This window comes from Vanacampus margaritifer, chromosome 11, assembly GCF_051991255.1.
Source record: "Vanacampus margaritifer isolate UIUO_Vmar chromosome 11, RoL_Vmar_1.0, whole genome shotgun sequence".
Classification (NCBI taxonomy): Eukaryota; Metazoa; Chordata; class Actinopteri; order Syngnathiformes; family Syngnathidae; genus Vanacampus; species Vanacampus margaritifer.
In genome coordinates, this window is record NC_135442.1 from 5443147 (window position 1) to 5460089 (window position 16943).

Consider the following 16943-nt stretch of genomic DNA (forward strand, 5'->3'; position numbering starts at 1 on the left):
TCCACTTTCACTCTCTTTTTTGTGGTTTGTACATTTAGTTTTTCATCACTGATAGCCTTCTGTGGTGTCATTGCAAAAAAAAAAAAAAAAAAAAATTCAAATACTTTAAGTTCAGCTCCGAGATGGTTACTGAGCTCACGACTTTGGAAATGGTTCTGACATCCTGGATGTTGAGCCAAGTTGGACTTTTTGAGGTGTACCTCTTCCAGGAAATTGCTTGTTCTCGATAGTAAAAAAAAGTATTTTTGTCAACTCCGCCGTCGCGCAGACAGTTATATCGAATTTTATCATCGTTGATCATGCTGAGCATGATGAAACACTTTAATTTCCACTAGGTAAGTGCCAGCACCTGTGGTCTTGGGTCTCAATCCTCATATCTCACTTTCTGCCTGGCAGTACCTATTTTCTCGATTAGATTTTCTGTCTGGGAGGAACAGTCTTTGCTTCGTGTGTTGGGGAAAAAGTGACTTTATTTTCAATGGAGAATAACTGTAATAAATACTTGAAGACAAACTAACTTAGGAAGTTTATTATCTTTGCAAAGAGGTTAGACAATTGGACATGGAGACCTGCAGCATTTCCAAGATCTTGCCTTCAAACGTTGATTTTTATCCCTTCCTAAATATAAATCGCATGTGATGCCGGAAGACATTTGACCAGACAGAAAACAGCATGATAGGATTCAGGTGGGCGTGGTGAGTCTCAAAGGGGAAATGCATAGAGTTGGTTTTCCGCCCCCACCTTTCTCTATTATTCACGATCAGACAAACGAGTTGCTCTTATATAATCAAATTAGTTTTGTGATTCACTATTGTAGGTGCAGGCTCTATTGGGTTCTACTGTAAAATCCCTTCCCGGTGTGTGTGACCAATCAGTGCCCTCGGCCACTTGTGTTTCCCCAGGTGTGTCTCATTAGTGTTGGTGTATTTAGTCTGTTGTGTTTGTCCAGTCGGTGTGGGAGCATTGTCTATGTTAAGCGTGGAAGTTTGTGTGTCAAGTCTTCGTCACATCCAAGTAGCCATTGTCAGAGCCATGTAGCCATTGTCACAGCCAAGTCGTCTTCGTCACAGCCAAGTCGTCTTCGTCACAGCCAAGTAGCCATTGTCACAGCCACGTGGCCATTGTTACAGCCAAGTCGTCTTCGTCACAGCCAAGTAGCCATTGTCACAGCCAAGTCATCCTCGTCACAGCCAAGTCGTCTTCGTCACAGTCAAATAGCCATTGTCACAGCCAAGTAGCCATTGTTACAGCCAAGTCATCTTTGTGACAGCCAAGTTGTCCTCGTCACAGCCAAGTCGTCTTCTTCACAGCCAAGTTGCCATTGTCACAGCCATTGTAGCCATTGTTTCAGCCAAGTCGTCTTCGTCACAGCCAAGTCGTCTTCGTCACAGCCATGACGTCCTCGTCACAGCCAAGTCGTCCTCGTCACAGCCAAGTCGTCTTCATCACAGTCAAATAGCCATTGTCACAGCCAAGTAGCCATTGTTACAGCCAAGTCGTCTTTGTGACAGCCAAGTTGTCCTCGTCACAGCCAAGTCGTCTTCTTCACAGCCAAGTAGCCATTGTCACAGCCATGTAGCCATTGTTTCAGCCAAGTCGTCTTCGTCACAGCCAAGTCGTCTTCATCACAGCCAAGTAGCCATTGTCACAGCCAAGTCGTCCTCGTCACAGCCAAGTCGTCCTCGTCACAGTCAAATAGCCATTGTCACAGCCAAGTAGCCATTGTCACAGCCAAGTAGCCATTGTTACAGCCAAGTCGTCTTTGTGACAGCCAAGTTGTCCTCGTCACAGCCAAGAAGCCATAGCCCCAGCCAAGTCATAGCCACTTCACAACAAGTCAAGGCATATCAGGTCCAGTCACGTCACACTCGGTCCAGTCATAGCGACCAGTCCAGTCTCGTCCCGTCCAGTCATGGCGACCATTCCAGTCCCGTCCTATCAAGTCATGGTTGTCTGCTCACCTTTCTACCTATGGTTACTTCAAGTACAACGCATTGCACTTGATTCCTGTTTCCCTGCATTTGGGTCCACCATCCCTCATCTACTCACGTTCCATCATGACAGTTCCAAATATTCGTAACGCCTTCCGAGCTATTTTGCAATTTGGCAGTCCATCTTGTATATAATTGCAAAAGGAAACTTCACTAATGGGTGGAATCGGCATGCATCAAAGCTGGCATGCAGAAGATTATAATTTGCATTATTAATCACTAACATATGGGCTCTTTTGTTTATAGCTGGACACACGGGTGCTTCTCATTTCCAGAGATCCAATCAATACTGGTCATTACAAATCAAAATAAACTACTTGAAGATTTAAAAAAAAAAATGAATGAAAAAATGTTTTGTTTGTTTTTACATTGCTGACCATGATTGAGTTTCTTGTCCTAGATTCTCTTTTGGCCATTCTCATAATTATACTGTAGGTACTTGGAATTACATATTTAACTGAAGCCTTTTTAAAGGGATTATAGAACCAAGAGCCATATTGTCTTCTTGCCACTGGAATCCCTTATTTATCGTAAGTTAGCTGCTAGCTGCTTGTAGTTGAGATATATGAAGTATAAGGAGTGAGAGTGGCGGTGGAATGGTGTTCAGTGAGTCAGCAGAGCTTTGTGGTCTTGCCCAGGATGAGCATTTCCCCTTTTCTTCCATTTCCAAGGTCTACTGTTTTCCACATTGTATATGTCGAGCTAGAATCGTTTGTCACGTTGCATCATCTCTTTGTCTGTGGATTATTGGCAAGCAAGGTCGTGAACGCTTTCCAAGCGTTTACATGTGAGACATCTGTAGTAACATTTGCAGCTCGCATGTGCGTTTTATTAGAGGGACTGAAGTCATCCCCACCTGATATGGGACATATTTAAGGATGTCACGCAATCATCGACTCAATCCGCTCGAGTATTTTAATTTGGCTCGGACCATGAAGAATGTTGTCATTTCTAACAGTGTCACCTTGTTTAAAGACGGAGGCCTTTATCCTAAGTGTGTTATGATGAATTGCCGTTGTCATGGACTTCATGGGTTGACTGAGGCAAGAAAAGACGGCACAAATAAAACTCCAGCTCTGCCAAAAAAGGTCACAGTGACATTTGATGAAATGTCCTTTCTCTAAGAATTCTTTGTGTCTGTATGTCACTGCAGCCGGGCTCTTAAAGGGGCGCATTGTCGACTCGCTGCTGTCACAGTAGAGCTCAGTTAAGTCCGATTGACGGCACCCCAGTGGTTTAATAACTGGCGAGGATCTACGCCATGTACAAAACATTGCTGAGATTTTATTGATCTAATGGTGGAGATAATCTGTTGTTTACACCAGCATAATATAAAAAGGCAATTAGGGGGAAAAAGGTAAAAGAAAACATACCAAATGAAACATAAACACAGTGATAGGGTTTGTTGGACATTTCACATAAATTAAATATGCATCAACTAATATATTTTTCAGCCAGATACTATCCTAAGTTTCAAGTTGCACTTTGTAACAATTTGCCCCAAAATATCTTTACAATAGCCTTTTTATTTGACCATTTATGTTCATAAAGGGAACTCCTGGCCAATAGTCTTCAGACCAGATTCGGGTTCCAATTTCCCACCCTCTGTCTGCGTAACGTACGCATTGTGTACGGGAAGAAGGGAAAATGCTATTTAATTTTTCAGCCACAGGTGGCAGTAGCGATTCCAAATTCAGTTTGTTGCTAATTAGCTTATGATGGCGTTTAAAGCAACACTAAGGAACTTTCAGTTTATGTTTATTATGGCGGCGCCATATGGACAAAAGCGGTAACTGTATGCCTGAAGGAAGACCACATTTCCCATGAGGACAAGCGTATTGCGTTGTTTTTTTTAGCTCATGCCAGCGAGTGAAAATCGAGCCAATGTTGATCCTTGACTGTACTTTTATCCGGGTAGGTTGCTTTTTTTCTTTTCTTTTTTTTTGTCTCCTCAGACAAAACTTTTCAGTTGTTTTGCAGCTTCTGCCGAGAAAGCAGTAATCGTGTGTCGACATTCAAATTGACTTCCGTCTTTGTAACGAATGGGGAAGTGACGTATGGCATAAAGCATTCAGCACATTTGTAGTTTTTTTTTGTCTGGCAGTGTTCTTAACATCCTCCTCAAAGTTGCTTGGTGACAGTAAAAATGACGCAGACCCCCTCAGGCCAAGGCAAAGGTACCATTCAACTCGTTTTAAGTCGATGTTTCTTCAGAAGAGTTATGAAAATATTTTATTAAGGTTGAAAAGTTCCTTAGTGCTACTTTAAACAGAGGAGGACATGCAGAAATACAGTGAACAGATCTAAAATATGCTTGGGGAAAATGAATCCAAACTTGAAATTCACCACAAATCACAATAATAAGCCATATATTGGTTTGAGCTCCAAATTGCAAAACCGCTGCATTGAATAGAGATACAGTAATTATTCATCCGCAGTCATCGCTGGAGGCTAGATGTTAATTTATTGCTCTTTGTGTCTTCCTTGAATCTCATCACAATACTGCACTATCATAAAAATTTGAGTCACAATGTATTTCCGTAGGAATACGTAAAGGGGAAAAGACCGAAAAAGAAGCTTAAATGCTGATATCCTACAGCAGAGGCCAGACCGCATCAAAAGTGTGTTTCGACAGAAAGCCGAAAAGGAGTTGTTTAAGCCTGTATAAATTTGTGCCTAGCAAGGAAAAATACTGGATGAATTACAAAATGGAAAAATGGTTATCATGCTGAATGTGTCATTTTCAGAAAGAGCACGTAAAAGTCGGGTTCCTGCTTTATCCGTAGAGAGTTCTAGAGCGAAGCGCCTCTAATAGTCACTATTGGCCATGCGTACTTTTATCCTGCTTTGCACCGTTAACTTGTGTGTCCTTCTAATTGTCCCACACGCTCCTCTTTCATAAGCCCCTCTCTAAACCCTTGCCCGACTCCTGCCAGGACCACTGATTAATTCCACACTTTCTGCTCATTTCAAACTGAAATCAAACACTGGAAACCAGAGAACTGGCTTTTTTTTCTCTCGTTTTTCCCGCCATCGGTGTATCCCGCAGATCGCCCTCCGTCGCAGCTTTCCTGCGTACACAAATTCAATACATGCATGCCGGCGGTGAGGGCAGGCACGGTGACACTCCCCTCCAAAGCGCCGCATTCATTTAGCGAGTGCGAGCGTGAGGGGCAGCTGAATGCTGTCAGTGTGCCTGCACGGGGGCACTGGGGCACAGCGATTGCTTTTGTGGCCTCACTGAGCTCATCCGCTGGGAGCCCCCTCCAGAGACTTCGCTAAGGAGCCGAGTTGATGCTGGGAAGACAAAAATAGGGAGGTTTTCCTTGAATTTGCACCACTCGTGCTTCTGACGTAAGCTATTTTCTCCGAATGTTATTTGTTTAAGCTGACTAGACAAAGCAGGGAAAAGTGAACGAGGACCTTGTCTTCATCAATTGATGTCAACTTTTATTCGTTTTTTTTTTTTCTGGAGAGCTCAGTATTTTTCATTCGGTAATTTTACCAATTTGACATGTCATCATCATTGCTCTCTTTTTAAATTTTTTTAAAAAAAATTTATTTAATTTTTAATTTTTTAAATTTTTTATTTTTTTTGTACGTGTGTGTGTGTATTCATTAGTTCACCTAAAACCTATTAAAAAAATCCCATACCGTTCACCTAAACCGAACACTTCCAGCCAGAGTCGTGAGGCCGTCAGGAGACCCGAGGAAGGACCAAAGAAAGGAAAGTGAAATCCAGCACCGACCAGACATATTTATTCAGTTTAGTTTTAATTAGTTGGACATTACAGAGAGGAAGTGACAGAGCCACAGATTGAAAAAGAGAATAAATGCTCTGATAAAGTAGAGCGCTCGCCGGTTTTGATTCTGCCCTTCAATAGGACTGAGCACGTGTCACCATGGCGATGGCTTTATTCAACAACGAACGTCCACTGAGAGGCAGACCTTGGGATACTAATGTACATGAATGCGCTCACACACTCATTGGCTCGCCATGTAGCTCACATGCGGATTTCCACCACCAAGTACCTTGTATTAAATTTGAGAGGAATAATAGCACATCTTGGTCTCTTAAAATACATTCCCAGAATATTATATTGACAGTGTTTTGAATTATGACTCAATGTGACGTGTTTGGCACTGAACTGATTGCGGTTTGATTTACATACGGTGTACGGTCTGTTCTGTGCAACGTGGGGAGGGAGCGTATTGGGCTGTTTAGCAGTCATCTGCAACATTTCTGCGGCTCGCTAGAAATGATTTCCCTCCACACTTGTATAAGAGGTACAGGTAATATAACCTCTGTTTGCTGGGAAAGAAAAGCTGAGAAACGAGAGTTTATAGAGATATCTTCCCCCCCCCGCACAAGAAGCTAGCTTTACACATCGGCCAAAAAGTTTTCCCTCATCCTCTGAAATTGCTACTCTGGTCCTGGTCAAAGAAGGAAAAGATGCAAGGTGCACACTCAGCAATTTAATCATCAGACCATTTATGGATAAAGATGGAATCTGACTGGGCAGTTTATTGTAGGGAATCTTGCAACTGGACACAGACTACCTTTCTAAGTTGTCTTAGTCAGCTTTAGATGTGCACCAAACTTGATTGGATGCTAGAGAAGCAGTTTTCGGTATAAATTTGGACTCTACCAACTAGGGGTGGACGGACAATGAAGCTTCATGAAGCACTTGTGATATTTTTTGACTCATCTAGATGGCACGCTTGGTTTAAAGGCGCTAGCTAGCTAGCTAAACTGCTAACAAGACAAAAAGACAAACAAATGAAGCTTTATGAAGCACTTGTGATTTTTTTATTTTTTTTACTCTTCTAGATGGCGCTCTTGGTTTAAAGGTGCCAGCTAGCTAGCTAAGCAACTAACTAGACAGACAGACAGACATATGAAGCTTCATGAAGCACTTGTGATATTTTTTGACTCCTCTAGATGGCACTCTTGGTTTAAAGGTGCTAGCTAGCTAGCTAAACAACTAACAAGACAAAAAGACAAACAAATGAAGCTTTATGAAGCACTTGTGATTTATTTTTATTTTTTTACTCTTCTAGATGGCGCTCTTGTTTTAAAGGTGCCAGCTAGCTAGCTAAGCAACTAACTAGACAGACAGACAGACATATGAAGCTTCATGAAGCACTTGTGATATTTTTTGACTCCTCTAGATGGCACTCTTGGTTTAAAGGTGCTAGCTAGCTAGCTAAACTGCTAACAAGACAAAAAGACAAACAAATGAAGCTTTATGAAGCACTTGTGATTTTTTATTTTTTTTTACTCTTCTAGATGGCGCTCTTGGTTTAAAGGTGCCAGCTAGCTCAGCTAAGCAACTAACTAGACAGACAGACAGACATATGAAGCTTCATGAAGCACTTGTGATATTTTTTGACTCCTCTAGATGGCACTCTTGGTTTAAAGATGCAGTGGGATTGTAATCGTGGGATTAAACCAAGAGCACCATCTATAGGAGTAAAAAAAATAATAATTCCAAGTGCATCATGAAGGTTCATGAAGCTTCATTTCCCGATCACTACTAATCATTAAACTTGTTCATGTACACTGTAAGATTTGTATATTTACCTGAAACTTCAGGCTTATAACTGTGAGCCACTGTATTTAACAAACAGATGCAATCTGTTTCATGTTTGAACAACATTGAAATAAAATATTACGGCTTAATGTTCCATTAATATGACATTTTTCCATGCTTAAAATGTGAACTGCGAATTGCGCTCTGTAATATCGCGCTATATCGCCGAATCGATTTTTTTTTTAACACCCCTTCTACCAACCACACACGAGTGTGAAAATGACTTCAAGCACGTCTGAACAAGCACCCGTTCTCTCTCCTACTCTGGAACTACTTGGGATTGCTAGACGCTAAGCTAACTTGTTCTGCAGAAGCTGTGACTGACTAGCCAACAGACGTCATATGATAAAGAATCTGATTTTAATTCTAAAAACACAACCTAAGAATGAGATAACAGATGCTCAGGTTCAGATTCATCCAGGAAACCAGAGAGGATAACATAAAAAAAAAAACAGGAAGTGTATAAATGCTCGCAGCAGATACTGTAGAATAAAAAACAGATTGAATCAGCACGAACAGCAGAGGGTTCTGGCAATCCCAAACCAGATCCACAAACACGTGCACACAGGAAGAGAGGAATTAGGATCTTAACCATTCATCACGCAGACGAAGGCCAGAGTAAATTTGCAGCTTCGGGACAACTATTTTAGCGCAGTCTAAATTTAATGCGCATTACATGGATATGATGGCAGGAAGGTTGTACGAGGTCAAGTGTGGAAACATGCTCGTAATTAAACTAAACACCAAGGTTGTGTTAAATACAGAGAAACATGGCGTGGTTATGTTCATACTATCTATTTTGTGTGTTGGCCTCTGCCTGTAGGTCGTTAGGCAGATGTATTTTTGAATCGCTTTTTCCCGTAGTCAGTCAATCAGCACCCTACCAGCCTTTGTGCATCTCTTATCAGGAGGCTAAAGCTTCGTACACACATTTGCAGTGATTTTCCAGACATACACTACATCTTCATAGTTCGGAATTTCTTTCGTCTAGGTGAAAACTCAACATGCATAGTAACTGTGATTCCTAACCATAAGGCCAGTGTAGCCCACACGGTGGTGTTAGCATTGTGAAAACTGAGAACAAATGAACAAAATTCCGAGCTCAGGTCAAATTACAGTAAAGTAGGTATACGATTTTCATTTTCATTTTTCAAGTACAAAAAAAGTAACCTCTTGCCAAGATCAGAACTTTGTTTCGTCTTTGCATAGCTTTGTTCCTTCATTAAATTGTCTTGTCTTGAAATCTTTTGTTTCCTTGTAGGATCTTCTAGCTTGATTCTATGTGCCATCATCTGGAATATGTTTGTAAGCATTTGCATTAAAATTAAAAACACCATGAATGGATGAAACTGTAAGTAATTTTTAGGGTTAATGTGCACACTGCCTGAAATAGTGTTAGGTCTGTTGTCATGCCAAGCTTTCATTTATCATTTTTTCCAAATAAAGTCAACTGTCCTGACTGCATTTGACTTTTTTTTTTCTCACAGCACTCTAAATCTCATTTCACAGAATATTCAAATGATAGAAGTGATACCAGCGGACGCTTGAAAACATCATAACATTCATTTTAATCACCCTCTTGATGGAGGAGAAAGCTTCCAATAGTCGAGTGCGGTGTTGACGAAAGAGTTTTAAAGTTTGACTTGGGGATACTATCAACTACATTGCGCTGCATCATAATGGTATCCGTTAAAAGTGTCCTTATCTCCACGTGGAGACACCAAATGTGCTATAAAAGCACACTCTGGATTATTTATTTCTCTACTTTGCACTTTACAATCGCGACAAACCAAATCAAGATGCACCCGAGTGTTTTCTTCACTTTTTCCTCTTCTTCTGCATCGATAGCAACCAGCTCCACAAAACTGGAAGACCTGAGCTATCTCGATGAACAGCGCAACACACCGCTGCGGACGTCCATTCGCCTCCCCTGGCACAATACGGGGGGGAGGCCAACTCAGGACTCCAAAGGTGACTGCAATATGTTATTACTGTACATGCAATCTGGGGAGAGATAAACCCATTTTGGATTACAACCCAATTTCACCTTTAAACCTCTCTGGGTAATAGAAAACGGAATGTTTTCAATGCTATGTCCCATTTTCCGGACATTAACCCCCCCCCCGACCTCCCTCCACCAGGTCGTTTCACTCCCTACAAACCGGTGGACATCATGCTCAAGCCCCTGTTGTTCGAGGTGCCAAGCATCACCATGGATTCCGTCTTCGTGGGCCGAGATTGGCTCTTCCAGAAGCTGGAGGACGTCTTGAAGGACGGCGAGTCCGCGGAGAGCCACGGCGCCGTGGTAGTGGGCAGCGTGGGTTACGGGAAGACGGCCATCATCTCCCGGCTGGTCGCGCTGAGCTGCCATGGCGGACGCATGCGTCAGATTGCATCCAACAGTCCGAGTGCCTCCCCTAAAAGTAAGAAACATTTTAATGACAGCTATAAAATTCTGCGATAATGCTCGCCAAAACAAAAAACAGCAATTAAGAGGATTTATCACTTTTGAAGGTGTTGTCGGGTCAAGCTCAGAACTTCCTCTCAGCCAGCCCCCGCAGCCCACTCCCCCCTCGAGTGCCACGAATACATTGAGGACCAATAGCTGTCCCGGAACGCCTGAAATGCAGCGCCGCAGGGAGGAGGCTGTCAAACGGCTGGCTGCGAAGGTACATCTTGGCTAAAGTGCTGAGAGGGTGGGGGTCAATGGGTTCAAGGTACAAATGGGGGGCGGGATGTTGTTATTGGGATCATTTGTTAGACTCAATAAGGTGCTAGAGTGAGATGCTATATTGTAGTGGTGCCTTAGAACCATCATCTTGTAATGAAAGCCACCGTCTTAAGTAATAAGTAAAATATGTTTTCATTGATCCCTAGCGCCATCAAGTGGTGAACTAATAATAACCCTTACCCTTGTTAGCTTCTCCAGCTAGCTCGGCCTTTTCGCCGTCACTCGCCGAGATGCTCGTTTTCTCACGCAATAAAAGAATTGAAGGTAGGCTTGCAAAATGTTGTCCCTCTGAGCCACCGTAGTGTGCGTGTTCCTGCGTGCTTCTAATGCTATTCTTTGACCACTAGATGGCGCTAGGGATGACTGAATGTCTCTTTAACTCTTTGACTGCCAAAAACGTTAAATAACGTTTAGTAAAATCCTAGGGAGGAGTGCCAAAGACGTTAAAAGACGTTTGTTTCAAAACAGAGGTGAAACTAACCATTTTCTATTGTTGATTACTGAAAAACGGAATAAGGTAGAATCAAATTTTTTTTTCTGATGAAAAATGAGAGTCCAATCTTTCATTTGGTGGTATGTGTGTTTCCATAGTCCAAACACATAATTTTCTGTGGACCTTGAAAGATCAGTCAAAATGCTTAAATCGGCTGGCACCCACGGCATCCCTTTTCTGAAAACGTCTGGCAGTCAAAGAGTTAAGGCTGATGCTGATTAACAAAAATAAATATAGAATTTTTTGGTTGCAATTTTTCCAAACGGAAATAATGTAACTGCAATTAATTTGTTCCAGACACACAAAAATATTAGCAAAGGGTTTAGGGTTACATTTAGGACGAAACTATGATATTTGCTAGTTTGGGACTAGGATTCTTTGATTATTCCAGAAACTGGTCAAGGTTGCATGACTAATCAGCGAGCAATTGAGATGTGTTCAATAGAGGAGCAGGTCACCTGCTAGCACCCCCCCCCCCCTCCCCCCTCCCCACCCGCTGACCCTGAAAGTGTGTCAGCTCCTCCAGGTTGGACTATAATTAGGACAGTGTTATGCCCACCCCCGCAGGCATCTCCCTTCCTTCTTCGCCAGTTCTACCTCTTTCCTTGGCCTTCTCAGATTCAAAGGTCCACCTGGGATTTTTAATGTTTTTTTTTTTTTTAAAGAGTTTATTTGAGGTGATTTAGCGCTTTCCAGTTTCTTAATCAGGCGCCCTGTGGTAGTTTGGCGGATATTTTTCTCGCCTCTGATTGGTTCCAAAAGACTATTATATTTTCTGTGATGGCAAATTTGCGATGAACTCTGGGAATATTGTTTCCAGCAAAGCCATATTACACACTTTTTACATCTATTTTTCAGGATCTAAGACTTTTTTTTTTTTATGTACACAGGTTTATTTTTCACCAATGTTATTCACAAATCTGTCAAAATGTTTCTGAGATTTGTCATCTGTCTCCGATCTTCCAAGTGTCATCCAACGTCGCCATCTTGTTGTCTAACAGGTGGTGGCCTATCATTACTGCCAAGCAGACAACACCTACACTTGTTTGGTCCCAGAGTTTGTGCACAGCATCGCCGCCCTGTTGTGCCGAGCACACCAACTGAATTCCTACCGGGAGCTGTTGCTGAAAGAGCCCCACCTCCAGAGCATGCTCAGTCTGCGCTCCTGCGTCCAGGATCCCATGGCCGCTTTCCGAAGGGGCGTCCTTGAGCCTCTGGCCAACCTTCGTAAAGGTAAAAACATTGCCGTTTGATGTTTTAATATGGCAGCTTTGGCCTTTTTAAAAGTGACATCATGGATGTGATTTATATCAAGCTGACTGCACATCTCCTCTAAATCTTTGTGTTTATGTCTTTCCAGAGCGGAAGATTCCAGAGGAGAATCTCATCATTTTGATAGACGGGCTGAATGAAGCTGAATTTCATAAGCCTGACTACGGAGACACCATTGCCTCCTTCATTACAAAGATCATAACCAAGTTCCCTCCCTGGCTTAAACTGGTGGTCACGGTCCGTGTCAGCTTGCTGGTAAGGAACTCTTGACTAATATCGGATGGGAATGACTTTTTACGTATTTGGGCAGGTTTAGGAAAAAGTGAGCTATTGTATAACATATCATTAAGAATGAGTCACTAAGAGAGCAATGCTTCACTCTCCTGACATCTGTTCGAGCAGCTTCGGTCCAGTTTCCACTTAGTGATTGTATGAGTTTGTCAGCCTTGTGATTGACTCGCGACCACTCCAGGCTGTAGTCCGTCTAAGCGGTATAGAAAATGGATGAATACATGGATTAAGCCGTGACATTCCCTTGTGTATGCTGCTATGGCTTTTTTTTTTTTTTTTTTTTGTCAGCACTATTGCACAAGTTGAAAGACGTGATTTCTTCGCTTCTTCACAACCTTCCTGTTAAGTAGTCTCTCGTGAAATTAAACCACAGAGAGAGTTTTGACTCTGGCATTTAGAATGAAGGTAATTCATATTCAGAAGACGGTCACAGATTCTGTCTATCCAGTTCTTCTGCAAAACAAAAAAAGTATACTATATTGTCGTGATGTAACGATATCCAAACATCACGATACGATATCACGATATGAAGGTCACGATACGATGATTATTACGATATTGTGGGGAGGTTAGCGATATAAAAAAAAGGCCGTAATATTGTAAAAAAAATATATAAAAAAACAATACTGTGCTTCTGTACATAGCAGCATGCATCCATTTTACAGGGATGTGATTTTTCCGCTAATTCGCGGAATTCCGCTTTTTTTTATCTCCCCCCCAAAAAAAAAGCCGATTTTTTTTTTTATTTATTTTTTTTTTATTATTATTATTATTATTTTTTAGTAGTAGTAGTTCATTGTGTATGCACATGACTCCGACAGATAACTGCTATAACAAAGACATTTGTGGTATGCTCTAATATGAGTTACTTTTCATTTGGTCATGATACAATTATTTGTTCATGAAATTTGAACTCTTCAACATTATTTATGTGTTAACTTAGTAATCACATTAGTTAGATATGATGATATTCTCAGTGATAGTTTTTAAAAGCAAAGGCAGTCCAATGTTTTTGAATGTGACTGATTTTGAGTTGACTAAAACTGCCATTTTATATGGGATAGTTCAATATACATTGAAAATTCATGCTGTTGTTTTGTCTATTTCTTTGTCATGTGAGTGCATTGAAAGTACTTAAAAACACGGAAAACCCATGAGCTCCGGGGGGCTTCCCTGGACCTAGCTGGGTGCCAGCGGCCCCCAGACCCCCGGCTAAATTTTCAGATAATTTCACTTTGGTCAAATCACATCCCTGATTTTAATTCATATAAATAACCTGCAATCTCTAATAACACTTAATATTGAGACACTTACTTGCTAATGCTAATGACTCTGTATATTAAGTTCCCCTTCATCTGACCATTAGCGTGGATTTCAAACCTAGAAGGGCCAAAACATGCCTTGTAAAAGTTAAACTGCACTAAAAAGCTAGCCGCCAGAGGGTGCTAGAACTGCACAAATGGAAATCAACCTGACTTTTTTTTAACAGATGCGCTGATTTTAATATTGTGACATGACGGCGACGATATTGTGGCAGTTTTAATATCGCGATATCACAATATTGCCATTATCGTTGCATCCCTACTATAGTTTGCCTGGTGTGTCCATGGCGACATCCACACGCTTGTAGTTTCAACAGCACAACATCCATTCAGCGCATTAGGACTGATTGAGTCCTACGTGTCTATCAGTGCACGTTTTATGACAGCAGATCTTGGCAAATAATGTTACTGCTTCACCAGACCGCGCATTGATTTCACCAATCCTCAAGGACAACGTTGTGGAATTTTAAAGAAACTGTTTTATATTTATTTTTCAGTACTTGGTTTCGGAGAGTGCTCAAGCGTACTTGTACACCGTCTAAACTTGTACTCCGTCTGGAAAAAAAGTGGTATTGATGCATCCTGACTTCATATCAACAATTCATCCAGTCACTAGTGTCTGCTAGAGCCTGAAGGCTCAGTGTGTTTGCTCGCCGACTGCTCCGAGATGCTCCTCTGATATTTAGCACGCGCGCAAAAAAAAAAAAAAAGTCAGACTCTTTACATGTAGCCTTAGGATGTCTTTTGCTCAAAAAGTCTGTTTATGTTTGGTCATGCTGAATATAATTGAACTACAAGAAAACATTCAATTACTTTCGCAATGGAGGTTTGTCCTTTTTGTTTTTGGATCAGCCTCGGCATTGTTATGATGGGTTGGTAATGCTCCAAGCTTTTTCCCCATTGACTTTTATCAAGAATCTACACATTGTGATGATATAAAAATAATAATAATACAAAAACAATATTATTTGCAGTGGTGGAAAAAAACATCACAGATACCAACACCAGATTGGCAATTTAGATCCTAAAATGTACATGTCACTTATTGCGGTTGCAGGTGATTAATATTTGAAATGGAGAAGTGTTCTGGCTCTTTTAGGACTTTCATGTATTTTATAGTTCTACTCATTTTTACGTTTACTTCCTATGTTCCATAGGAGATCACCAGCCTTCTGCCTTTCTCCAAGATCTCACTGGACGACTTTTCGGACAATAAAGAGATCAGCAACGACCTCAACGCGTACATCCAGTACCGTGTCAGTAGCAGCAAGGACATCACGAACAACATAAGTCTCAATGGAAAAGCCGACCCTGCCACGGTGGGAAAGCTAAGCAGCCACCTCATCTCCCGCAGTCAGGGCTCCTACTTGTACCTCAAACTCACCCTGGATCTCTTCGAGAGGGGCCACCTGGTGATCAAGAGCTCCAGCTACAAGGTGGTGCCCGTCTCGCTGGCCGAGCTCTACCAGCTGCAGTGCAACATGAAGTTCATGACCAATTCGGCCTTCGAGCGCTCGCTGCCCATCCTCAACGTGGCGCTGGCCTCGCTGCACCCGATGACCGACGAGCAGCTGTTCCACGCCGTCAACGCCTGCGACGTCCGGGGGGAGCTGCCCTGGGAGGACTTCCAGCAACGCATGGACTCGCTGTCGGGCTTCCTCATCAGACGGCGCGACAAGACGCGCATGTTTTGCCACCCGTCCTTCAGGGAGTGGCTGGTGTGGAGGGCTGACGGCGAGAGCACGGACTTCCTCTGTGACCCCAGGTTAGTACCTGGCGCTCCCATTTTCAGAAGTGGTCAACGGTCAGCAAACTCGTTTTACTGTGATTGAAATTTGGAGTACCACAGGTGAACATCATCACAGATGATGTTCTAATCTGCTTCTTTCTTGACAATCGCAACATGTTTTTGTGGTTCAAAAAAAAAAAAAAGTACAATATATCCGACACCTCATAATGCTGTTAACCAATAAAACACACAGTTTTTACATTGCGGACAAGAGACAGAAGTTGCAAAACAGAGAGAGTCTTTATAGACAAAAATACAAAGTAAACAGAGAGCAGGGTTGGATTCAGGATTCCTCGAAGAATACTTGATGGAGAAACCTTGACACATAGACAAAAGTGTCACTTGGTAATTCCAGCTCGGAGCAGTCTATATATGACAGAATAAAGGCCCATATGACAAAAAAAGTATGATAAATACAGCACCTAGGAGTGACGGATGCAAGACCATAGCAACTGACATCATCAACACAAGGGACAAATACAGGACAATAACAACACAATGACCCCAAGCCAAAACAGTCACAACAAAGTTGGTATGTGTGCAAGGGTTACTTTCCAAGTGTCAAATCATGCTTATTTAAAATCAACTTCCCCCATTGAAATGAATAGAAATGCCATTAATATGTCCCAGTCCTGTTAGAAAACGATTTTTTTTGTAGTGTGTTTAAGAAAAAAAATATATATAAAAAAAAATTAAAAAAAGAGATTAATAATAACATGAACACTGAATAACAGCTGGACTCAGCCCTAAACCAAAGATTTAAAAATTGACTTTTTTAGAAACTGAAAACAAGATTATATCATTTGTGTTTGCTTCCTCCCTCCTGGGGTCTTCCGCATTATCTGTGCTCACAAAGAGCAGATTTCTAAGTCCGCCAGAGCAGCGTTTCATAATTCTAATCATTCATTAAAACAAAGGCTTGAGATTTGGCAGACGCGATGAATATGCAGATAAAAGCGCTGGTATGCTGCGACTACTGAGAATTGTAACCCAATCAAAGTGATCTCCAATCATGCATGTCCTTTTAATGACACTCCAAGACGAAAAGCTGGGCCTGCCATCTCTTAATGATACGACACGCACCTTATGAAGTGCTACTTTGTATCTTTACCATATGTGCTATTGCAGTGAAGAACTTATTCCTCAACTGAGTTTGCTTTTCTCTCCTACAACTGATTTTCAGCTTTTTGTTTAATTAACTCTTTGACTGCCAAAAACGTTAAATAACGTTTAGTAAAATCCTATGGAGGAGTGCCAAAGACGTTAAAAGACGTTTGTTTCAAAACAGAGGTGAAACTAACCATTTTCTATTGTTGATTACTGAAAAACGGAATAAGGTAGAAACAAACTTTTTTTTCTGATGAAAGATGAGAGTCCAATCTTTCATTTGGTAGTATGTGTGTTTCCATAGTCCAAACACATAATTTTCTGTGGACCTCGAAAGATCAGTCAAAATGTTT

At 41.6% G+C, this 16943-nt stretch overlaps 1 protein-coding gene across 2 annotated transcripts in view; it reads left to right on the top strand.

The window, feature by feature from the left end:
- The window catches only part of tanc1b (tetratricopeptide repeat, ankyrin repeat and coiled-coil containing 1b), a 98514-nt gene that overhangs the window by 59594 nt on the left and 21977 nt on the right, over window positions 1-16943 (top strand). For both annotated transcript variants that reach the window (XM_077580141.1, XM_077580142.1), the window contains exons 8-13: window positions 9434-9556; window positions 9727-10008; window positions 10100-10254; window positions 11811-12042; window positions 12170-12336; window positions 14852-15459. In XM_077580141.1, coding sequence (XP_077436267.1) covers window positions 9434-9556; window positions 9727-10008; window positions 10100-10254; window positions 11811-12042; window positions 12170-12336; window positions 14852-15459 — 1567 coding nt within the window. The remainder of the gene's footprint in view (window positions 1-9433; window positions 9557-9726; window positions 10009-10099; window positions 10255-11810; window positions 12043-12169; window positions 12337-14851; window positions 15460-16943) is intronic.